The sequence below is a fragment of the Schistocerca serialis genome, chromosome 4, assembly GCF_023864345.2.
Source record: "Schistocerca serialis cubense isolate TAMUIC-IGC-003099 chromosome 4, iqSchSeri2.2, whole genome shotgun sequence".
Taxonomy (NCBI): Eukaryota; Metazoa; Arthropoda; class Insecta; order Orthoptera; family Acrididae; genus Schistocerca; species Schistocerca serialis.
This window is the reverse complement of record NC_064641.1, coordinates 66,912,843-66,938,078: the sequence shown is the minus strand read 5'-3', so window position 1 is coordinate 66,938,078 and position 25,236 is coordinate 66,912,843. Positions and strand designations below refer to the sequence as shown.

The 25,236-nt window shown below is 43.8% G+C and overlaps 1 protein-coding gene across 1 annotated transcript in view; it reads left to right on the top strand.

Moving 5' to 3' along the window:
* Nucleotides 1–25,236, top strand: part of LOC126473787 (orcokinin peptides type A-like) — a 431,695-nt gene that overhangs the window by 243,724 nt on the left and 162,735 nt on the right. The window contains exon 2 of the mRNA XM_050101061.1: nucleotides 10,984–11,065. Within this exon, the coding sequence (XP_049957018.1) occupies nucleotides 10,984–11,065 (82 nt within the window). The remainder of the gene's footprint in view (nucleotides 1–10,983; nucleotides 11,066–25,236) is intronic.

Below are 25,236 nucleotides of genomic sequence, written 5' to 3'. Positions count from 1 at the left end.
CTACTTTCCTGTAGAATACAGCATCCTCTAAAGTCGCTGCTAATACCATCAACCAGTTCGTTATGTAAACCGCAAAAAGCAGAGGACCTATTACGCTGCCCAGGGGCACACCTGAAGTTACCCTTGTTTCTGTTGAAGTCATCCCATTCAGGACGACATACAGCTCTCAGTCTGTTAGAAAATTTTCTATCCAAAACCGCATAAGTTGTCGGATAGACCGTAAGCACGCACTTTTTGGAGCAAGCGACAGTGCGGAACTGAGTCGAACGCCTTTCGAAAGTCGAGAAATATGGCGTCAACCTGGGAGTCGATATCTAGAGCCTGTTGTATATCATGCACAAAGAGGGCCAGCTGTGTCTCGCATGACCGCTGTTTCCTAAAACCATGCTGGTTTCTGCAGATGAGTTTCTCAGAGTCTAGAAAGGTCATTATGTCTGAACAAAAAATATGTTCCATGATTCTGCAACAAATCTATGTCAGTGAAACTGGCCGGTAATTATGTGCATCCGATTTTCTATCCATTTTGTGGATTGCTATAGATATATAGAGCTATCAGAAACAGATCTCATAAGATTTCTGGCCGTGGAGGTACTGCAATATCACGCAGACTTCATAGAGACACGCGCCATTTGTGGACCAGTATTGTCCCGTTGAAAATAGATATCACAGTACTCTCCCATGAGAGGTAACACATGAGGACGTACTGTTGCGCCAATCACTGCCAGCTGTGACCTGAAGTCATATCCGATGCCTCCCCACACCATGACGTCACACCAGTATAGAAGCAATCGCTCTACCTCTCCACAACAATGGAAGAGTGGGATCTTTCTTCAAGTTGCACCAACAGTTGCCGACAATGGTCACTCAGAGCAACGAAAACAGATAATCATCGCAAAACATAATGCGATGCTGTTCATCCACAGTCCATGCTTGACGGTTACAGTACCACTCCAAATGCAGCGCTCCGTTATGTGGTGTTAACGGCAGCTCGTGAATGGGATGTTAACGGCAGCTCGTGAATGGGACAGTAATTACCTACACCGACTACTGCTGGTATCCGCTGCGAAACGTTGCAGGGGTTCGTTATTTGTTCACGGATGGCAAGCAAAGGTGTGAAGCTGTTGCGACGCGCTTGGAGCAGAATACGTCCATCCTCCCTTGTGGTTGGTGATCATACACCCTCGACCACAACGTTGACAACAAGTATGCGAGCCCTCACGTCGCCCTGCAGGCCAACATTGGGCCACGGCCACGTGTGAATCCCTGATAAATTTGGATACTGCACGATTCGACCAGCCGGCCAAACGGAGACCCCTCTCAATGAAGCTCCTCTCAGCCACTGTCAGGTGCCGATAACGCTGTCACACAGGAGTTCGTAGTATCACCACACCCTCCACGGCGTTCACCCGACATTCGACACTCTTCACGCCCCTTGTATATTCCACCTAGGCTGGTAATAATACTTAATATGAACAACACTAATGCTCTTTGGTGGTCGTCCTTCTAGTCACGGAATTGCAATTGTACGATTAAAGAGCCCAACTACGTGCCCGGTGGCGCAGTTGTATTGACATCCGACCGTGTCTTCTGGGTGCTTCACTTTTTTTTGTCAAACAGCAGAATCTCTTCCGCCGGCTACTTTCATCTGTCACCGACGGAATGAGAAAAACATTAAATTAGTTTTTTTGAAAGATATCATGTTTACGCCAGTGACTGTTAAACTTTTTATTTCCACTTTCGGCATTAGGCCATTATCAAGTGCAGATGTTTTGGCTTTAAGCGATGTCACCTTTATACAGGCTGACACATTTATATGTCGTTGTCATTTATTATATACATTCGTAAAGGTGCTAAGTAGTGCGAACTCATATGTCCATATATCGTAAGACAGCCTGTCAGCCTGTATAAAGATGACATGGCGTAAAGCCAAAACATCTGCACTTGATAATGGCCTAAGGCCGAAATTGCAATAGTGGAAATAAAAAGTTTAACAGTCACTGGCGTAAACATGAGGTCTTTCAAAAAAATTTACATGACTGTGAATCCCAGTTATGAAACGTTAATTAAATTAGCTTTTATTGTTCTGGTAGGAGTCTTATCGAATGGATGCGAGCCAGAAGTGAGTTCGCATGGTGTGTCGAAAAAAAATCTAGTGTTGCCTACATTATTTCGAAATGTCACCTAAAACTGGATGATGTTATATATTCAAAAGGAATAACAGAAATCATAAAGGAGAAAATAGTGCGGAGAACGGATTATAGGTCTGGGAAGACTGAAGCTTGAGATTTCGAGAGTGCGTGGAAGGATTATGTTAGTATATCATCCACAATGACTTGTAGATAAGCCGGAGGGGAATGCAAAAGAACTGTGAGCTGTCTTTTTGGAGGAAACTGGAACGACTGTGTCTTCCCTTTCAGTACGCAACCTTCTCGTCGCTATCAGTCTGGGCTCTCATTACGGACAATATTATAAACCCCTAGGACCATGGCCCTAGAAGAAAGTGGGCAACGGAACATCTGAAATGGAGCCTACATCATTCGCGTCAGGTTCTCTTACGCCGACAAGTGCATGGTATGTCTGACATTTAACGACGTTCGTAACAAAGAATGGAGGTGGACAGGTACCAACCCGCGTCTCGGACACGCATTCCGAAGGAATCACCGCAGATCTGGGTCGGTCATCTTGCGGAACGGTGTCATGTACAGATGTTCGACACGTGTGATCGCTATTGATGGTAGTTTGATGGCCGGGTTGTATCTCGACAACGTCCTTCAATCTGCAGTTCCTCCTGGAGGCAAGATCCAAAAATGGTTCGAATGGCTCTGAGCATTACGGGACTTACCATCTGAGGTCATCAGTCCCCTAGACTTAGAACTACTTAAACCTAACTAACCTAAGGACATCACACACACCCATGCCCGATGCAGGATTCGAACCTGCAACCGTAGCTGCAGCGCGGTTCCAGACTGAAGCGCCTTGAACCGCTCGGCCACAGTGCCCGGAAAGGCAAGAATCAACTTAGTGGAAAGGCCTCCGGCGTTTTCTGACATCAGTCAGATTACGACTGCTTGGAACGAATTGAAACTTGCAGTGCGTCGTCGCAGGTACCAACCTCACCCACTGAATAATCTCAGTACGGCCGACATCGAGGGATGGGACAGTCATGAGCAGAAAATTTCTACCGTCTTGTGGACAGTATGCCAAAGAAAGCCCAACCATGCATGGGGTAGAGCAACACGGTACTGAATTTTCGTCAGCCGCAGATTTTCATGTTAAAGATGTGCAGTTTCAAACATACTGTCTTTGATTTGGTTATCGTTTTTATATCACAGGAAAACTATTTTTTGGTTTCCTAAGGTTTATTCTTTCATTTATCGCTTGGATCTAGGCCCACTACTTTCACAGATGTGCTGGTGATGCAAAAACTTATTTTGAGCGGTTTATTCCACTTAAGTGTACGAGGCCGACAATAGCCCAATTCCTGCAGTCTGAGATGTCTTTTGCTCAAAACATACATTTACATAGCACTTCAGTTAAATTTCGAAAGCAAATAATATACTTCTTGCAGAGTCTTATTTTAGAGCAGTTTCTATTGTTACAACCTCTCGATGTACTACAGCATCATCCGCAAAAAGCCTCAGTGAACTTCCGATGTTATCCACGAGGTCATTTATATATCCTGTGAATAGCAACGGTCCTACGACACTCAACAGTGATTCAAAACAAAAAAGAACTGACAACCTAGGTTGGAAACCCTTAAAAATGTTTGAACCTGGCCTTTAACTGACAATAATGTTAGTCGAAATGTCTTCTTCGTATATGTCCTATGTCTGCGTCTCAGCGTTAGATTGAAAGTATAGTATGTTAAACAAGAATATAATAATGGTTGCCAAACGTGATGATAATCATTTTTCAGAAATGTTCTGCAAATAACTCAAAAAATTAAGAATTCCGACGCTTTCAGTATTAATGATCATCTACAGTGAGTTCCAATTCCTTTAATTTCTTACGGTATTCGCAACAAATTTTTGTGTTTAACCAAGTGTTATCATTAATAATACAGTTATATTTCTCACAAAGTATTTATTAGTCGTCATAATCACAATACGATCGTTTTTTTTATGGTGACTAATTGGAGTATTTTTCTAAACCTTTTTCATATCGAGTTATTACTTCTGTACGATAGTAGTAGTGCTGTCGACAAGCGTGTTGTGCTGCAAGTTATATGATAGCCGTGGATTTGACCAAAGAGACTGGTAATCGACAAAAAACTGTTTCGTGTACTTGATAGCTAATGCATACGTTTTTCTTTTACTGAATGCTCTCATACACACTATGATGATGAAGATAGCGCTGTTCATAAATAGACAGTACAGAACTGTTTCAGTTAGAAAATTCAGTTGATGCTGATGTAGATAGTGCTGTTCATAAACAGAACTGCATACGACTGTTTCAATTAGAAAACGCAGTTGCTGCTGAACTTTCTTACAAAACAGTCTTGTGTCTTCTATTGCCGTCTGTTCCATGATTATTCTTGCTAGTTTTCAATTTGCTAAATGTTGCATATCGCGACTTGAACGGTATGATGTTATTGTCATAGCAAGTTGACAGAGTCTCTATAAAGTAAGTTCTTAATTAACATCGAAGAAACCAATAATCCATAGTAAACTTGTGGACTTACACTAGACTAAACAATTCACCATAAAAGTTAATGTTTTCCACGACTGTGGAGACTGGCATTCCTGCACTCGTGACATTTACCTGATACATTTCAACAGCGGAACAAACACTGGTAGCAGTTACTTCTGTAAAATATCTGGGAGTATGCGTGCGGAACGATTTAAAGTGGAATGATCATATAAAATTAATTGTTGGTAAGGCGGGTGCCAGGTTGAGATTCATTGGGAGAGTCCTTAGAAAATGTAGTCCATCAACAAAGGAGGTGGCTTACAAAACACTCGTTCGACCTATACTTCAGTATTGCTCATCAGTGTGGGGTCCGTACCAGGTCGGGTTGACAGAGGAGATAGAGAAGATCCAAAAAAGAGCGGCGCGTTTCGTCACAGGGTTATTTGGTAACCGTGCTAGCTTTACGGAGATGTTTAGCAAACTCAAGTGGCAGACTCTGCAAGAGAGGCGCTCTGCATCGCGTTGTAGCTTGCTGTCCAGGTTTCGAGAGGGTGCGTTTCTGGATGAGATATCGAAAATATTGCTTCCCCCTACTTACACCTCCCGAGGAGATCACGAATGTAAAACTAGAGAGATTCGAGCGCGCACGGAGGCTTTCCGGCAATCGTTCTTCCGCGAACCATACGCGACTGGAACAGGAAATGGAGGTAATGGTTCAAATGGCTCTGAGCACTATGCGACTTAACTTCTGAGGTCATCAGTCGCCTAGAACTTAGAACTAATTAAACCTAACTAACCTAAGGATATCACACACATCCATGCCCGAGGCAGGATTCGAACCTGCGACCGTAGCGGCCGCTCGGCGCCAGACTGTAGCGCCTAGAACCGCACGGCAACTCCGGCCGGCGGAGGTAATGACAATGGCACGTAAAGTGCCCTTCGCCACACACCATTGGGTGGCTTGCGGAGTATAAATGTAGATGTGGATGTATCTTCTAAAACGAGTAGGAATTTGACAAGAACGTCACAAAGTGTAGAGCAGAGTAGCTGTGTTTTAACGGATAATTATTTCTTACTTTTGCCACTTTCGCTGTCTCTTTGAGGAGTAGTGAAACCTTTTGAGAAACGGTATGAAGTCCTAAAATACGTTCATTTTCCATCCCTCTTGCTTCAGACCCTCTTTCTCGTGCTAAAATAACTTCAGTGACCCACTCGTGTACATTTATCAGTTGCACCTCTTGTTCCAGTTTCATGTTCTTTCCGCTCAACAAAATTATTAAAATTACCATAAAAATCGTTGCAGCGTGGTAGTAAGACATCTAACTTTAGGATGTGGGTAAGTTAAACTAGAGCGGAGAGGCGGGTGCTGTGGGAATATGTTGCTAAGACATTCGCGTGGATTAAATGTGGAGATAGGAAAATTTGTTGGTGTGTGTGGGAAAGTGATGATCGTGAAGCTATTGCAGGAGTATTGTGACGAAGCGGACATCATCTTCACCTATGAGAGGGAGACGGTGGGAGTTGTTAGAGTGGAAGAGCTGTCACCTGTTCGGATTTCTAAGAAGGAGGTCTTATTTTTGATTAGCGGGTCTCACCCGTCTGCGAGAAGGATAGTAGTGGTGATTCACGCAACTACCCTCCAGTGTCACTGACGTCCATTTGTTAAAGAGTACTATAACATATTCTGAGCTTAAAGAAGTCTATCTCGAACGGAATGACCTAGTCCATGCCAACCAGAGTGGGTTCTGAAACCATAGGTTATGCGAAACCCAATTCGCCTTTTTTCACTTGACGTCGTGAAAGACATGTACCAAAGCAGTCAGGCAGATGCAGTACTTACAGACTTCCGAAAACCGTTTGGTCAGTACTTATTAATGGAAGTATGATCCAATGGAAATTTATGACTGGATTGCGAATCTCTTAGCATGGAGTGCGGAGCATGTTATCTTGGACAGGGAGTCATTGAAATGCATAGAAGTAATTTCATGCATGTCCATGGCAAGATGATGCGACCATTGTTATGTTTTATACTGATGACCTGGCAGAAAACATTAATAGTAACCTCAATACTTCTTAGATGATATGGTTTTCTGCTAATGGTATGTGTGAAAAAGTTTTACGGTTAACAAACCGATCTTGATACGATTTCAATACGCTGCATTGACAACTCCTTCAGAAATGTGGTATTTTGCGCTTCACGAAATAAGAAAAAAGTATCTTTCGATGACAATAACGCTGAGTCACAATTGAGATAGATTTGCTTTTACTGACAGCAGCAACTCCTGTCTGATTTGAAACCCATTTCATTGACAGCGAACACTGCTTTTACGCCCTCTTGTATTCTTACACCAGTTCTTCCAATAGGGAAACCTTTTCTGGCATTCTGTCCGTCGTCGAGTGGACGCATCCTGATGTGCTGACACTGTGCACATTCGCACCAGTTGAATCTCGGGCCAATGGTGGAGGGTGACATGGCAGTCGGATACCAATTCTATATCATCTACAGCGCTCCACAGCGCCAGTATGATTTTTAGTGACTATGTACGAGGTCTATTTTTTTTTTTTTTTTCGAGGTCCGATCGGTCGTGAAATGGAAAACACAGTGAAAATCAAGAATCTTATATTTGCAACATTTAACTACACCTTCCAGCTGTTTCTCTACATAGTCGCCAAGCCGACTTAAATATTTGTCGTAGCGTGGTACCAACATTACACTGTCCTCTTCTCAAAAGGCAGCCACGTGTGCTTTGTGCCAGTCCTCTACGCTGATCTGCAGCTTATTGTATACTTGGTTCATGCGAGCTAAGAGATGAAAGATAGACGAAGTCCGAACTGTATGGCGCGATCAAACACTTCCCAACGAAAACGCTGCTGGAACGTCTTTGTTGCAGCTGCAGTGGGCGGCCGAAAATCGTCATGAAAGAGGACAATACCTGAGACAACATTCCTCTTCGCTTGTTCTGAACTGCCGATCGCAAACGATTTTCTCGAATCTCCTGATCCACTCACTGAACCGGATCATCTGTTGACACTTCCATCCCTGACTGCCTGCCTCATGATCGTACGTACGTCCTGCTTCAAAGTTCCTGTACCATCACAGCACTTTGCCGTCACGCACGACGCGTTATATGGGCGGCATGAAATCAGGTGGAACAGCTCAGCATGAAGAAATCGTATGACAGGGCACACTTCACATTTGGCGGGACACTGCTGTTTTGGGTATCTCTAAGTGTTCACTGTGCACTCAGAACTGGAAAGGGAGACGCGACGCGATCTGTATGTATACCAGAGATACTGCACAACACATGAGCGAAAAACTTCATCGGATTTTCACTGCGTTTTTAATTTCGCAACCGATTGGACCCTCGTTTATTGTTCGGTGAGCTTGTCTTGGCGATGTATTGAGGCAGACGCTCTACTCTGTCCGATCCTTAACTGTAGCGCCGCAGGGGGCTGCGGTTTTCCGATGTTTCCCTCGCCGGGGCGGTGTTAATCTTCTGCTGCCCGCGGGCCCGTATAAATAGAGGCCGCCGATACCGGTCGATGGGCAGAGATAGCTGCCTGATCCGCTGCGGCAGCGCCAGCGCGAGGCATCTGCTCTTCATTATTGCTTTGTCCTTTGTCTCACTACTTCTCGTCTCTCCTGATGCGGGCCGCCCTGTGTAACAATGACGTCAACGCACGTGACGTCACTGACAGGACCCGCTCTGCGTCCGTACTAGGCGGTCTGTTCACCACGGAAGCCGATCAGCACAACAGCCGAGACAGAAGCAATTTCTTGACTTATTCTTCCCTGTCGTTCCCACTGCAACACACCGCACTGTTGACCGCTAATATTCATTCGAGTATAATGACTTTCCTGGAGACTAGAAATCTACTCTGTAGGAATCAGCATGGGTTTCGAAAAAGACGGTCGTGTGAAACCCAGCTCGCGCTATTCGTCCACGAGACTCAGAGGGCCATAGACACGGGTTCACAGGTAGATGCCGTGTTTCTTGACTTCCGCAAGGCCTTCGATACAGTTCCCCACAGTCGTCTAATGAGCAAAGTAAGAGCATATGGACTATCAGACCAATTGTGTGATTGGATTGAGGAGTTCCTAGATAACAGAACGCAGCATGTCATTCTCAATGGAGAGAAGTCTTCCGAAGTAAAAGTGATTTCAGGTGTGCCACAGGGGAGTGTCATGGGACCGTTGCTGTTCACAATATACATAAATGACCTTGTGGATGACATCGGAAGTTCACTGAGGCTTTTTGCAGATGATGCTGTGGTGTATCGAGAGGTAGTAACAATGGAAAATTGTACTGAAATGCAGGAGGATCTGCAGCGAATTGACGCATGGTGCAGGGAACGGCCGGCCGAAGTGGCCGTGCGGTTAAAGGCGCTGCAGTCTGGAACCGCAAGACCGCTACGGTCGCAGGTTTGAATCCTGCCTCGGGCATGGATGTTTGTGATGTCCTTAGGTTAGTTAGGTTTAACTAGTTCTACGTTCTAGGGGACTAGTGACCTCAGCAGTTGAGTCCCATAGTGCTCAGAGCCATTTGAACCATTTTTTGCAGGGAATGGCAATTGAATCTCAATGTAGACAAGTGCAATGTGCTGCGAATACATAGAAAGATAGATCCCTTATCATTTAGCTACAAAATAGCAGGTCAGCAACTGGAAGCAGTTAATTCCATAAATTATCTGGGAGTACGCATTAGCAGTGATTTGAAATGGAATGATCATATTAAGTTGATCGTCGGTAAAGCAGATGCCAGACTGAGATTCATTGGAAGAATCCTAAGGAAATGCAATCCGAAAACGAAGGAAGTAGGTTACAGTACGCTTGTTCGCCCACTGCTTGAATACTGCTCAGCGGTGTGAGATCCGTACCAGATAGGGTTGATAGAAGAGATAGAGAAGACCCAACGGAGAGCAGCGCGCTTCGTTACAGGATCATGTAGTAATCGGGAAAGCGTTACGGAGATGATAGATAAACTCCAGTGGAAGACTCTGCAGGAGAGACGCTCAGTAGCTCGGTACGGGCTTTTGTTAAAGTTTCGACAACATACCTTCACCGAAGAGTCCAGCAGTATGTTGCTCCTTCCTACGTATATCTCGCGAAGAGACCATGAGGATAAAATCAGAGAGATTAGAGCCCACACGGAAGCATACAGACAATCCTTCTTTCCACGAACAATACAAGACTGGAATAGAAGGGAGAACCGATAGAGGTACTCAGGGTACCCTCAGCCACACACCGTCAGGTGGCTTGCGGAGTATGCATGTAGATGTAGATGTAGATGTAGAAGCAAGAATATGGAAATTCCTCAATTAATAGTATATGAGGAAAAGCACTCCACACGTGTCGAAAAAGCCACAGACTTTACTCCGTCCACTCACAAACAGAATTATAACTACACATCAGGCTATATCTATTTATGGTCATATTGGCTCAGAAATAATTTAAAAGTACCTCATATCCAACGTAACCAACTGGTAATCCTCTCCGACGTGTTGTAAGGTTTCTACACTGACGGAAAAAAAACACATGTCTGTGGACATAAACGAAAGTTGGTAGACATGTTTCTACATCTGTAGGATGTCCGCCCCGATAGCTGAGTAGTCAGCGTGACGGATTGTCGTCCTACGGGCCCGGGTTCGATACCCGGCTGAATCGGGGATTTTCTCCGCTCAGGGACTGGCTGTTGTGCTGTCTTCGTCATCATTTCATCCCCATCCGGCGTACAGGTCGCCCAGTGTGGCGTCCATTGTAATAAGACCTGCACCAAGGCGGCCAGACCTGCCCCATAAGGGGCCTCCCGGCCAATGACGCCAAGCGCTCATTTCCATTTACTTCTGTAAGATTATACCTGTTCAAATTTCACGCTAGTAGCGCCACTATGGGGAAGCAAAACAGGTTTGCTTTAAACACACACTGTGACGGTGGTCAAATGATTACTAATTATATCACCCAATACCGTAACCTTGTTTCGCATCCCATACCTTCAATCTAACGTTGAAACTGCGTGGAACGACATATCCATATCTGTCATCAAAGCTCACTTCGATTCGACATCCGTCCTGGTTAGAGTCACTGCTGCCGTCTAATAAATTTAGCACCCTATTCACCCCCAAATCACCGACAAATTTAATATTGTACTCTTCCTACTGTACTGTGTATGTACAATCAGTGAAATTTCGTTATTTTCCATCCTTCACAGTGTTGCAATTTTAATGCTCAGCATTGAGTATAATATCCTAAGAAATGCAAGTAATTTGGCTGCAGCATTTTTACAATTGTCCATAATATATGTACGTGTGAGGGACTTTGGCCCAACTGAGCGACACACGCGTTTCTTGTTCCAGATGGTCTCCAGCGGCTTCCAGCAGTACCGCGATGAGCCTAACGACGTGGAGGAAGGATTGGTGCGCCACCTCGACAACATCGGTGAGTATCTGCTGTGGCACGCTACGCGATGAGACTCTCCAATATCGTGGGAAAAAATAACGCACGTACACCTCGTGCACGCTGTTTGTGTGTGTGCCTGTCTGCCTGTGTGTGTGTGTGTGTGTGTGTGTGTGTGTGTGTGTGTGTGTGTACGTTTTTGTGTGTTTGTGTGTGTGTGTTTCGTGCATACAAAGATGCTCCATTGCTAATCAAGTGTCCACACCCTATCGTACGCCGTGTTGGTCTTGTCGTTGTTTTGTCGTGTAAGTTGTGTTTCGCGAGAGCTAGTCTTCAGGCAACTCGCCTCGTGAGATTCGTTTTGTACTGTACGCCTGTGCACTATCTTATGTAGCCGCACTAACACTGTGTTTGAGAAAAGCTCTTTCTTGTTCGGTACAAAAATGTACATGTTACAACCTGTATGGAATGTTGTGTGTTGGAAAAAAAATAGTGTTTCCACTGGAAAAAATTATCTAAAATTAAACGAAGCGTGGTCTGGATGGATACAGAGATGATTTTGTAAAATTTAAGATAACAATCATTCGTAAAAAAGGAATGCTACATACTGCCACGATTACAGAAAGATAAGCCTAATTTTAGTCGCAGGAAGTACGCTCAAATACATATTTTACAAAAAAAGAACAAATAAATTTAGAACTGGATAATCAGTTAGGTTTTCGACAAACTTTAAGAATAAGAGAACCCATCGTCTCCGGAGCTTTTTAGTGATAAGATCGGTATTAAACAAGAATTCTTAAACGGCCTTTTATTTGACAGAAAGAAGGCATTTGACAGCATTATCTGGAGTACACTCTTCATAGTTTGGAAAGAGACATAGTTGGACTGACAGAATTGTTGTTATTGTTGTTGTTGTTGTTGTGGTATTCAGTCCGAAGACTGGTTTGATGCAGCTTTCCACGCTACTCTATTATGTACGAGACTCTTCATCTCCGAGTAACTACTGCAACCTACGTCCTTCTCAATCTGCTTACTGTATTCATCTCTTGGCCTCCCTCTACTGTTTGTAACCCCCAAGCTTCCCTCCAGACTAAATCGGTGATCCTTTGATGCCTCAGAATATGTCTTACCAACCGATCCTTTCTTCCAGTCAGGTTGTACCAGAAATTTCTCTTCTCCTCAATTCTATTCAGTACCTCCTCATTAGTTACATGATGTACCCATCTAATCTTCAGCATTCTTCTGTAGCACCATATTTCAAAAGCTTCTATTCTCTTCCTGTCTAAATAGTTTATCGTCCATGTTTCACTTCCATATGTGGCTACACTCCATGCAAATAATTTCAGAAAGCACTTCTGACACTTAAATCTATACTTGATATTAACGATTTTCTCTTCTTCAGAAACGATTTTCTTGCCATTCCCAGTCTAGATTTGATATTCTCCCTACTTCGACCATCATCAGTTATTTTGCTTCTCAAATAGCAAAACTCATCTACTACTTTAAGTGTCGTTCCCTAATCTAATTCTCTCAGCATCACCTGATTTAATTCGACTACATTCCATTAGCCTCGTTTTGCTTTCGTCGATGTTCATCTTATAACCGTCTTACAAGACATTGTCCATTTCTTTAAACTGTTCTTCTAAATCCTTTGCTGTGTTGTAATTCTTTACAATGTCATGAGCAAACCTCAAAGTTCTGATTTCTTCTCTCTGGACTTTAATTCCTACTCCAAACTTTCCTTTAGATAGAATTAAGTGTTAATATTAATTAATAAATGTTAAGATTAATTAGTGATAGAATTAAATAACACTTATCTGCAAACCAAAGAATAAAAACATAGATTAATGGAGACCAACTTAAAGTTGTCATCATCAAAGGGATGAGGCTGTAATCTTTGTAACGATAGGCTTCGACTTTTTCATCGAAAAAGCTATGAAGATATTCAAACCAAAAGCTTATGGAACTAAGGTAAATGGAATTCCCATGCACTGAGTCTGTTTTAAGGATCAGATTATACTAATTTCTTTTATCTTAATTTGTACTATTCTAAAAAAGATCCAGCTTGCACTGTTCTGAAAAAGATCCAGCTTAACAACACAAAAAGAACCAAAATTATGATAGAAAGCTAACCAAATATGAGAATGAACAGCTAATATCAAAACTGAAAGAAATGAATCATAAAAGTGGGAAAAGTCGTTATTTCACAACAAGACTATTGATCTGCATAGATTTGCAATGCCAAAACGTGCTATCATTAAAAGAATACAACTGTTGTCGAGCAAGACGTTTAGTATAGAAAAGACAAAATTATTTATCAAGTCGTTCGTCTTGAGTGTGCTTTTCTGTGGTTGTGAAAGCCGCAAACTATTGACGACAGACAGAAAGCTGTTAATAGCGAAGGAATTCTGTTTGGAAGGGAAACAAAAAGCAGATGGACAGATTTAAAATCTAATAAACATGTTTTGAAATAAATCAGCGAGTGAAGAAACTTCCAAGACATTATTTGAATATTTTTGAGGATTTATTTAATATAATGAGTATTATAGGAAGGTAAATGCACAGGGAGGCCAAGAAAAAAGACAGAAGACCAATAGGGTGTAGTTAAATGTTAAAATCATCAAGTAGTGAAAAGAGTAGAACGAACAAGAGAAGAGTGGTTGCAGAGACTAGATACAGCCTTTAGTAGTCTTGCAGATTTGAAGACGGCCTATGACGTCCTAAACTCGTGTGATTATGTTAGCGAATAAAAATGGCGAAGAATTAAGTGCAAGGATTAAAAAGAGTGTAAGAGAGGGACGTCGTTTTTCGGTATTTGGGTCCTGCTTTTCAGTCTATAAGTCAAAGAAGCCATGACGGAAATAAAAGAAAGGTTCAGGAGTGAGATTAAAATTCAGAGTGAAGGGATATCAATGTTAAGATCTACTGATGGTCATGACATTGCTATCCTCAATGAAAGTGTAGAATCTAATGAGTACAAAATATGGATTGAGAGTAAATCGAAGAAAGACGGAAGAAATGAAAAGTAGCAGAAATGAGAACAGCGAGAAACTTAACATCGGATTGATGCTCACGAAGTAGATGAAGTTATGGAATTCTGCTACCTAGGCAGTAAAATAACCAATGATGGACGGAGCAAGGAGGACATCAAAAGCAGACTAGCAATGGCAAAACGGGCATTCTGGCCAAGAGAAGTCTACTTGTATCATGCATAGGCCTTAATCTGAGTAAGAAATTTCTGAGAATCTAAGTCTGGAGTACAGCATTCTATGGTAGCGAAACATGGACTGTGGAAAAATCAGAACAGAAGAGAATCAAAGCATTTGAGATGTAGTGCTACAGACGAATGTTGAAAATGAGGTGGACTGATAAGGTAAGGAATGAGGAGGTTCTATGCGGAATCGGAGAGGAAAGGAATATGTTGAAAACACTAATAAGGAGAAGAGACAGGACGATAGGACATCTGTTAAGACACGACGGGTCCGCAGCTCGTGGTCTCACGGTCGCGTTCTCGCTTCCCGAGCACGGGGTCCCGGGTTCGATTCCCGGCGAGGTGACTGGGTGTTTGTGTTGTCCTCATCATTTCATCATCATTCATGAATGGGGCGAGTTTGGACTGAGCAAAGTTTGGGAATTTGTACGGGCGCTGATAACCGCGCAGTTGAGCGCCCCATAAACCAAACATCATCATGATCATCAAGACATGAGGGAATGACTTCCATAGTGCTAGAGGGAGCCGTACAGGGCAAATAACTGTAGAGGAAGAGAGAAACTGGAATACATCCACCAAGTAATTGAAGACGTTGGTTGCAACTGCTACTCTGAGATGAAGAAGGAATTAGTGGCGGGTCGCATCAGACCTGTCAGAGAACTGACCCCCCCCCCCCCCCCAAAAAAAAAACTTTGGGTGAGTATGAGAAATACGTATAAGTGTGAGATGGTATACACTGTACATATGCCATTAGTTAACGTTGGGTGATATGGAATAGTGTAATGATTATGTTTAATTTTTTCATGAACGAAGCACCAAAGACAGTCACATCATTATCAATGAACATAAGTTACCTATTTTTTTTTTAAATTACATTTTCTAAAGCTCTCTGCGCACAGTCATGAGTAGTAATTTGCAGCAAGTGTCGAGCATGTTTTTCTAGATACATCGATTTCACTAATAATAATTTGAGATTCTTGTATACCTCACATTGTCTAAGAGCAGTGTGACAAAAATCTTCCCATTAATTTCTCATATCTTGGTTTTCAGCAGTGAATCTGGTTATAAACGAACCACGCAGATCTCATTTTCTTACTACTATCACAAGATTACCAATGTTTGGTAAACTGATTTGGTTTTTTATGTTCTGCATCGTTTTCTTTGTTAAAGGTGCGCATAATTCCATTTTCTGGGAAATAATTGTGAAATATTGTCAATACTTACCCGTTGTGCTCCAGCGACCAGATGATTATTTTTGTTCGATCAGAAGTTCTTCGGGTGATCATGACGTCGTTTGAAAAGATAAAGACGTGACTTTTCTCCTTTTCGATTAAACAAAGACGCCATCTCCGGCCTCAGGGAGTGTCGAGGAGGGTGTTGAGTGGCTGGGTGCACGTTTTGCGGCAGCGAAAGGCAGGGAAGAGACACGCCGACAGGCGGCGGTCGTACGCAGCTCAGGGCTCAGCGGTGGCGCTTGGCGTCCCTAATGCGTCGCTCCCGCCAACGACCTGCGTCGCCTTCTCAGGGGACGCCAGTAATTAGAGAAGACTTCTTCAACGCTGCAGTAGCACGCCGGAATAATTACCTGAGGGACTGGCGTCCCACAAGCCCGCACTCACTCACTCTCTCACTCTCTCTCTCTCTCTCTCTCTCTCTCTCTCTCTCTTACACACACACACACACACACACACACACACACACACACACACACACACAGAGAGAGAGAGAGAGAGAGAGATAGAGAGAGAGAGAGAGACCAATCAGCGAATGATGTTACGTATGCGATTCGTTCCTAACAGATGAAATGATGGATTTTCTCAAGAATCTATACGTCCACTCCAACCAGAGGACGGTTCTTAGACCATAAACTTGCGTTCCGCCACACAACATCGATAATCAGAACGACAAACGACCATCGCTTCCGCCCGACGCATCTCCATTAAACTAAGATCCCCCTCGGTTGCTACAGCTATGCAACCCACATTTCAAACTTCACAAAGTACACTACTGGCCATTAAAATTGCTACACCAAGAAGAAATGCAAATGATAAACGGGTATTCATTGGACAAATATATTATACCAGAACTGAAATTTGATTACATTTTCACGCAATTGGGGTGCATAGATCCTGAGAAATCACTACCCAGAATAACCACCGCTGGCCGTAATAACGGCCTTGATACGCCTGGGCATTGAGTCAAAAAGAGCTTCGATGGCGTGTACAGGTACAGCAGCCCATGCAGCTTCAACACGATACCACAGTTCATCGAGAGTAGTGACTGGCGTAGTGTGACGAGCCAGTTGCTCGGCCACCATTGACCAGACGTTTTCAATTGGTGAGAGATCTGGAGAATATGCTGGCCAGAGCAGCAGTCGAACATTTTCTGTATCCAGAAAGGCCCGTACAGGACCTGCAACACGCGGAGGCACATTATCCTGCTGAAATGCAGGGTTTCGCAGGGATCGAATGAGGCACGGGTCGTAAAACATTTGAAATGTAACGTCACTGTTCATAGGGCCGTCAATGCGAACAAGAGATCACCGAGACGTGTAACCAATGGCACCCCATACCACCACACCAGATGATACGTCAGTATGGCGATGACGAATACACGCTTCCAATGTGCGTTCACCGCGATGTCGCCACACACGGATGCGACCATCATGATGCTGTACACAGAACCTGGATTCATCCGGAAAAAATGACGTTTTGCCACTCGTGCACCCACGTTCGTCGTTGAGTACACCATCGCAGGCGCTCCTGTCTGTGATGCAGCGTCAAGGGTAACCGCAGCCACGGTCTCCGAGCTGATAGTCCATGCTGCTGCAAACGTCGTCGAACTGTTCGTGCAGATGGTTGTTGTCTTGCAAACGTCCCCACCTGTTGACTTAGGGATCGAGACGTGGCTGCACGATATTACCAAAAGAAACACCAAAATTTAGGACTTCGAGGTAAACGAAGCGAAGATACTCTGCTACTTTACAAACAAAATAGTTCATGATAGACGAAGCATGGAGGACATAAGAACAGGACCTTTGTTGAGTCATCATTCTTCTGATTGCTTTGGTGCGGAACGCCAAGAATTCCTCTCCTGTATTAATTTTTTCATCTCACAGCAGCAATTTGCAACCTCCGTCCTCAATTACTTGCTGGATGTATCCCAATCTCTGTTTTCCTCTATTGTTTTACCTTCTACAGCTCCGTCCAGCACGTCGGATGCTATTTTCTGTTGTCTTAACAGATGTCGTATCATACTGTCCCTTCTTGTCAGTGTTTTACACATATTCCTTTCCTCGCCGATTCTGCGGGGAATCTCCTCAATTCCTTACCTTAGCGGCCCATCTAATTTTCAACATTCTTTCTTCTGGAGCACGTCTCAAATGCTTCAATTCTTTTCTGATCCGGTTTTCCAACAGCCCATGTTCCACTATCATGCAATGCTGTGCTCCAAACGCACATTCTGATATATTTCTTCCTCAAATTAAGGCCTATGTTTGATACTAGTAGACGTCTCTTGGCCAGAAATGCCCTTTTTTCCAGTGCTAGTCTGCATTCGCAGTCCTCCTTGCTCCGGCCGTCATGGATTATTTTGCTGCCTGGGTAGCAGAATTCATCAGCTTCATCTACTTCCTTGTCACCAATTATGTTAAGTTTCTGCCTATTCTCACTTCTTCTACTTCTCATTACTTTCATCTTTCTTCGATTTACTCAGTCCATATTCTGTACTCACTAGACTGTTCATTCCATTCAACAGATCCTGTAATTCTTCTTTACTTTCATTGAGGATAGCAATGTCATGAGCGTCAGTGTAACTTAACATTGACATCCCTTCACATTGAATTTTAATGTCACTCTTGAACTATTCTTTTATTTCCGTCATTGCTTCTTCGAAGTGTAGATTGAACAGCAGGGGCGTAAGTCCGAAAGACTACTACATCCCTGTCTTACACAATTTTTAATCCTTGCGCATCGCTCTTCGTCATCCATTCTTAATGTTCCCTCTACGTTCTTGTACATGCTGTATATTACCCGTCTTCCCTTGTACCTTAGCCCTACCTTTCCCAGTAGCCGGCCGCGGTGGTCTCGCGGCTCTAGGCGCGCAGTCCGGAACCGTGCGACTGCTACGGTCGCAGGTTCGAATCCTGCCTCGGGCATGGATGTGTGTGATGTCCTTAGGTTAGTTAGGTTTAAGCAGTTCTAAGTTCTAGGGGACTTATGACCACAGCAGTTGAGTCCCATAGTGCTCAGAGCCATTTGAACCATTTTTCTTTTTCCCAGTATTTCGAACATCTTGCACCATTTTAGTGTCGAACTGTTTCTAGGTCGACAGATCCTATTAACGTGTCTTGATTTTTCTTCAGTCTTGCTTCCATTATCAACGGCAACTTTAGAACCACCTCTCTAGTGCCTTTACCTTTGCTAAAGCCGAATTTATCGTCATCTAAAATATTCTCTGCTTTCTTTTCCATTCTTCTGTACATTATTCTTGCCAGCAGTTTCGATGCATGAGCTGTTAAGCTGATTGTGCGATAATTCTCGCGGTTGTCGGCTCTTGTTATCTTCGCATTTGTGTGGATGATGTTTGCCCCAAAATTTAATGGCATATCGCCAGTCACATACATTCTACACACTAACGTGAATAATCGGTTTGTCACCACTTCCCCCAAAGATTTTAGAAATTCCGATAAAATGCTATCTTTGAGTCTTTCAAAGTTCTTCTAAATTCTAACCCTAATAATGGATCCCCTACTCTTCTCTATCGACTTCGACTCTTGTTTCTTCTTCTATTACTTTCTCAGGTAAGTCCTCCTCCTCACTGAAGCCTTCAGTATACTCTTTCCAGCTACCTGCTCCCTCCTCTGCATTTAGCAGTGGGGTTCCCATTGTATTCTTAATGTTGCCGCCTTTGGTTTCAGTTTCAGAAAGGTTGTTTTGTCTTCTCTATATGCAGTGTCAGTCCTTCCGACAATCATTTCTTTTTAGATTCCTTCACATGTAGCCATTTTGCCTTACTTCCCTGCACTTCCTATTTATTTCATTCTTAAGTGACTTGTATTTCTGTATTCCTGAGTTTCCCTGAACATTTATGTACTTCCTCCTTGTCCATCAACTGAAATATTTCTTCTGCTACGCACTGTTTCCTCGCAATTACCTTACTTATGCCTATGTTTTTCTTTCCCACTTCTGTGATTGCTCGTTTTCAACTGAACTGCCTACTGAGCTATTCTTTATCGCATTGTCTTTATCCTCAGAGAAATTCTAGCATCTCTCTTCATTCCTTAGTACTTCCCTATCCCACTTCTTTGCACGTTGATTCTTCCTGACTACCGTCTTAAATTTCAGCCTACTCGTCGTCATTACTAAAATGTGATCTGTGCCTATATCTGTTCTGAGTACGCCTTGCAATCCAACACCTGATTTTGGAACTTTTGCCTGTACATGGTGTAATCCAACAGAAATCTTCCTGCATCTGCCTGCATTTTTCAAATATATCTCCTCCTCTTGTAATTCTTGAACAGGATCTCCGCTTTTACCACTGAAATTTATTCCAGAACTCTCTTTCTCCTCTGTCATTCCTACTAACAAGATCATATTCTCCCGTAACCCTTTCTTCTCCTTCCGCTACCGCCGCATTCCAATTCCCCATGACTATTGCATTTTCATCTCCCTTTACGTACTGAAATACCCTTTCAATATTCTTAATACTTTCTCTATCTCTTCTCCTTCTGCTTGCGACATCGGCATGTATACATGAGGTACTGTTGTCGGTGTTTATTTGCTGTCGATTCTGACGGGAACAACACTGCCACTGAACTATTCACAGTAATGTCCTATCTATAACGAATCCTATCATTTTCTGCTGTTGTTTATATTACCCTATACCCTCCTAATCAGAAATCCTTGTCTTCTTTCCATTCGACTTCAGAATAGCACAGCTTTGTCAGGTTTGATTCCTTAGGGGAATAGTTTTACCCAGAGACTGTATTTATTTCAAGTAGTGAAGGGTGCAGCAGTCAGTCGGAAGGAAAGCTTACTTCCTATTTAGATTTTGGTCACTGTGTGGCCATCTACAGTGCAGTACATGTAAGTTAAAACATTGAAAACATTTGTATATGCAAGTAATTCAACTGGACTATTCGTGTCAGAGGTTAAATGTAACGGACCTCGTCTGTCTTCTGGGATACTCAGTACAGCACATGGTACTTGCAAGAATCATACCTCGATATCTAATATTCAATACGTCACATTTCCCCTTCTCCTTCGTTTCTTAGCCGTTTCTGCAGAGAACCTCCTAATTCCTCACTCTACCAGTCCAGCTAATTTTCCACATTCTCTTGCAGCGCCACATCTCAAACCCTTACATTCTCCTCTATTCCGTTTCTCCCAATGCCCATAATTCACTACCATGGAATGCTTTGCTCCGAATGTACATTCTCAGAAATTTCTTCATCAAATTAAGGCCTATGTTTGATACCAGTAGACTTCTTTTGGCAAGGAATGCCCTCTTGGCGTGTGGTAGTCTGCATCTTTCTTCGTTCGACATGTGTTATTTTGCTTCTAATAAATTTCTTCATAAATCTAACTTTGTACACATCCTTCAACGCTGCTAAGAATGTCACATCCATATCTACACTTTCATAAAGTGCTAGAGAACACACAACAAAATCTGTACAAAGATTTAGAGAACTGGCTCCCGGCTGTCTGCCATAACTTGTGCGGGACGCATGATTGTCGCGAAACTGTTCTACCAGAAGTGGACATAAATGTTCGGCAGCAACTACAAAGTTAGTATTCTTTTATTAAATTACCACTCGTGAAAAGCGCAAAGACATTGCTAAAAGTTTGCAATTTTGTTCCTCATCCGAACAGCACACGTACCTGACGTTTCCGCCTGTTCACCAGAGAGCTCCCGCTTAAGTTTCAAAATCCCTTGTAGCGCTCACGTCCTTCGCACTTCCCACTCCGTATTTTTTGTTGTGGTAAGCCATAAATACACTTCTGGCCATTAAAATACCTATACCAAGAAGAAATGCAGATGATAAACGGGTATTCATTGGACAAATATATTGTACTAGAACTGACATGTGATTACATTTTCACGCAATTTGGGTACACAGATCCTGAGATATCAATACCCAGAACAACCTCCTCTGGCCGTAATAACGGCCTTGATACGCCCGGCCATTGAGTCGAACAGAGCTTGTATGGCGTGTACACATATAGCTGCCCATGCAGCTTCAACACGATACCACAGTTCATCAAGAGTAGTGACTGGCGTGTTGTGACGAGCCAGTTGCTCCGCCACCATTGACCAGACATTTTCAATTGGTGAGAGATCTGGAGAATGTGCTGGCCAGGGCAGCAGTCGAACATTTTCTGTATCCAGAAAGACCCGTACAGGACCTTCAACATGCGGTCGTGCATTATCCTGCTGAAATGTAGGGTTTCGCAGGGATCGATTGAAGGGTAGAACCACGGGTCGTAACACATTTGAAATGTAACGTCCACTGTTCAAAGTGCCGTCAATGCGAAGAAGAGTTGACCGAGACGTGTAACCAATGCCACTCCATACCATCAAGCCGGGTGAAAACGCCAGTATGGCGATGACGAATACACGCTTCCAATGTGCGTTCACCGCGATGTCGCCAAACACGGATGCGACCATCATGATGCTGTACACAGAACCGGGATGCATCCGAAAAAATGACGTTTCGCCATTCGTCCACCCAGGTTCGTCGTTGAGTACACCATTGCAGGCGCTCCTGTCTGTGATGCAGCGTAAAGGGTAACCGCAACCACGGTCTACATCTACATTTATACTCCGCAACCCACCCAACGGTGTGCGGCGGAGGGATAGTCCATACGTCTGCAAACGTCGTCAAACTGTTCGTGCAGATGGTTGTTGTCTTGCAAACGTCCCCATCTGTTGACTCAGGGATCCAGACGTGGCTGCACAATTCATTACAGCCATACGGATAAGATGCCTGTCATCTCGAATGCTAGCAATACGAGGCCGTTGGGATCCAGCACGGCTTTCCGTATTACCCTCCTGAACCCACCGATTCCATATTCTGCTAACAGTCATTGGATCTCGACCTACGCGAGCAGCAATGTCGCGATACGATAAACTGCAATCGCGATAGGCTACAATCCGACCTTTATCAAAGTCGAAAACGTGATGGCACGCATTTCTCCTCCTTACACGAGGCATCACAACAATGTTTCACCAGACAACGCCGGTCAACTGCTGTTTGTGTATGAGAAATCGGTTGGAAACTTTCCTCATGTCAGCACGTGTAGGTGTCGCCACCGACGCCAACCTTGTGTGAATGCTCTGAAAAGCTAATCATTTGCATATCATAGTATCTTCTTCCCGTCGGTTAAATTTCGCATCTGTAGCACGTCATCTTTGTGGTGTAGTAATTTCAATGGCCAGTAGTGTATATTGCCTTTATAAACTGAACTTGCGCTTCTCCTGTTTGGTCGTGAGCACATGGTGCGCGAACATGTCCTTCAGTCCCCACCACTACGCAACTGCTCTGCTCGCGAGCAAGAGCGTGAGCAAGAACGAGTGGTCACTCTCAAAAGCCAAAAGTTGTTAAGCCCTGCTGTTTTTCTTCTTCATTCCTGATGACGAGGCAATGTCATCAGCGAATATTATCATTGGCATCCTTTCACAGTCCCCTTTTATCCCGTTCTAGAGCCGCTTAAGCAAACCACTCCATTCTCTCAAAGCAGGACAAAATCCTCCTTCTCCCGGGAAATCGTCCCTGACGTCCTCAACACACAGACCACGAGCGTACTGGCGTGTCCAGGTAATAATATGTTGCAATACTGTGACGGGATACCAATTTGATTCTACAGAGTACGCGAAAGAACTTGCCCCCCCTTCTAACAGCCGTGTACCGCAAGTCTCTAGAGGAACGGAAGGTTCCAAATGATTGGAAAAGAGCACAGGTAGTCCCAATCTTCAAGAAGGGTCGTCGAGCAGATGCGCAAAACTATAGACCTATATCTCTGACGTCGATCTGTTGTAGAATTTTAGAACATGTTTTTTGCTCGAGTATCATGTCGTTTTTGGAAACCCAGAATCTACTCTGTAGGAATCAACATGGATTCCGGAAACAGCGATCGTGTGAGACTCAACTCGCTTTATTTGTTCATGAGACCCAGAAAATATTAGATACAGGCTCCCAGGTAGATGCTATTTTTCTTGACTTCCGGAAGGCGTTCGATACAGTTCCCCACTATCGCCTGATAAACAAAGTAAGAGCCTACGGAATATCACACCAGCTGTGTGGCTGGATTGAAGAGCTTTTAGCAAACAGAACACAGCATGTTGTTATCAATGGAGAGACGTCTACAGACGTTAAAGTAACCTCTGGTGTGCCACAGGGTAGTGTTATCGGACCATTGCTTTTCACGATATATATAAATGACCTAGTAGATAGTGTCGGAAGTCCCATGCGGCTTTTCGCGGTTGATGCTATAGTATACAGAGAAGTTGCAGCATTAGAAAATTGTAGCGAAATGCAGGAAGATCTGCAGCGGATAGGCACTTGGTGCAGGGAGTGGTAACTGCCCCTTAACATAGACAAATGTAATGTATTGCGAATACATAGAAAGAAGGATCCTTTATTGTATGAGTATATGATAGCGGAACATACACTGGTAGCAGTTACTTCTGTAAAATATCTGGGAGTATGCGTGCGGAACGGTTTGAAGTGGAATGATCATATAAAATTAATTGTTGGTAAGGCGGGTACCAGGTTGAGATTCATTGGAAGAGTCCTTAGGAACAGTAGTCCATCAACAAAGGAGGTGGCTTACAAAACACTCGTTCGACCTATACTTGAGTATTGCTCATCAGTGTGGGATCCGTACCAGATCGGGTTGACGGAGGAGATAGAGAAGATCCAAAGAAGAGCGGCGCGTTTCGTCACAGGGTTATTTGGTAACCGTGATAGCGTTACGGAGATGTTTAACAAACTCAAGTGGCAGACTCTGCAAGAGAGGCGCTCTGCATCGCGGTGTAGCTTGCTGTCCAGGTATCGTGAGGGTGCGTTTCTGGATGAGGTATCGAATATATTGCTTCCCCCTACTTATACCTCCCGAGGAGATCACTAATGTAAAATTAGAGAGATTAGAGCGCGCACGGAGGCTTTCAGACAGTCGTTCTTCCCGCGAACCATACGCGACTGGAACAGGAAAGGGAGGTAATGACAGTGGCACGTAAAGTGCCCTCCGCCACACACCGTTGGGTGGCTTGCGGAGTATACATGTAGATGAATGTAGATGTAGAAACAACGGCTTAGCGCGTCCCTGTGTGGAGTTATGGCAGGGCGGACACAAAGCTCGTCACATCAATTCTACCGCAGGCGTGGAGCAGCATCTGCTGTAATACTGCGCCGCTTGTAACCTAATCCACCTGCTAATGCCGTAATTCAAGCCTCAGTGCAACTCTGTAACATTTGCACAGTCAGGTGGCTTTGGTAAAGCCTATAATCTGATAACATTTCTCAACAAAGGTGCAAGGAACATTCGAATCCTGTCATCTGAGCTTCTAGTTCATTGCATATCCTTCTAGGCACAGTTTAAGCGAGACGTACCTCATAGCCTGTTCGTTTTAAACTCGTCTCTTTATTAATGCAGGAGAAGCAAAATAAAACACTGAAATTAATATAAGAACATGTTCGTCAGCCATATCAGCTCCTTCGACCGCTGCTTTGATACTCGATAAACGAGCGCAACGTTCGTCTGGGGCAGCACAGCAAGTTTTCAGTAAAATGTCGTGTGACTAGGGCCTTCCATCAGGTAGACCGTTCGCCTGGTGCAAGTCTTTCGATTTGACGCCACTTCGGTGACTTGCGCGTCGATGGGGTTGAAATGATGGTGATCAGGACAACACAACACCCAGTCCCTGAGCGGAGAAAATCTCCGACCCAGCCGGGAATCGAACCCGGGCCCTGAGGATTGACATTCTGTCGCGCTGACCACCC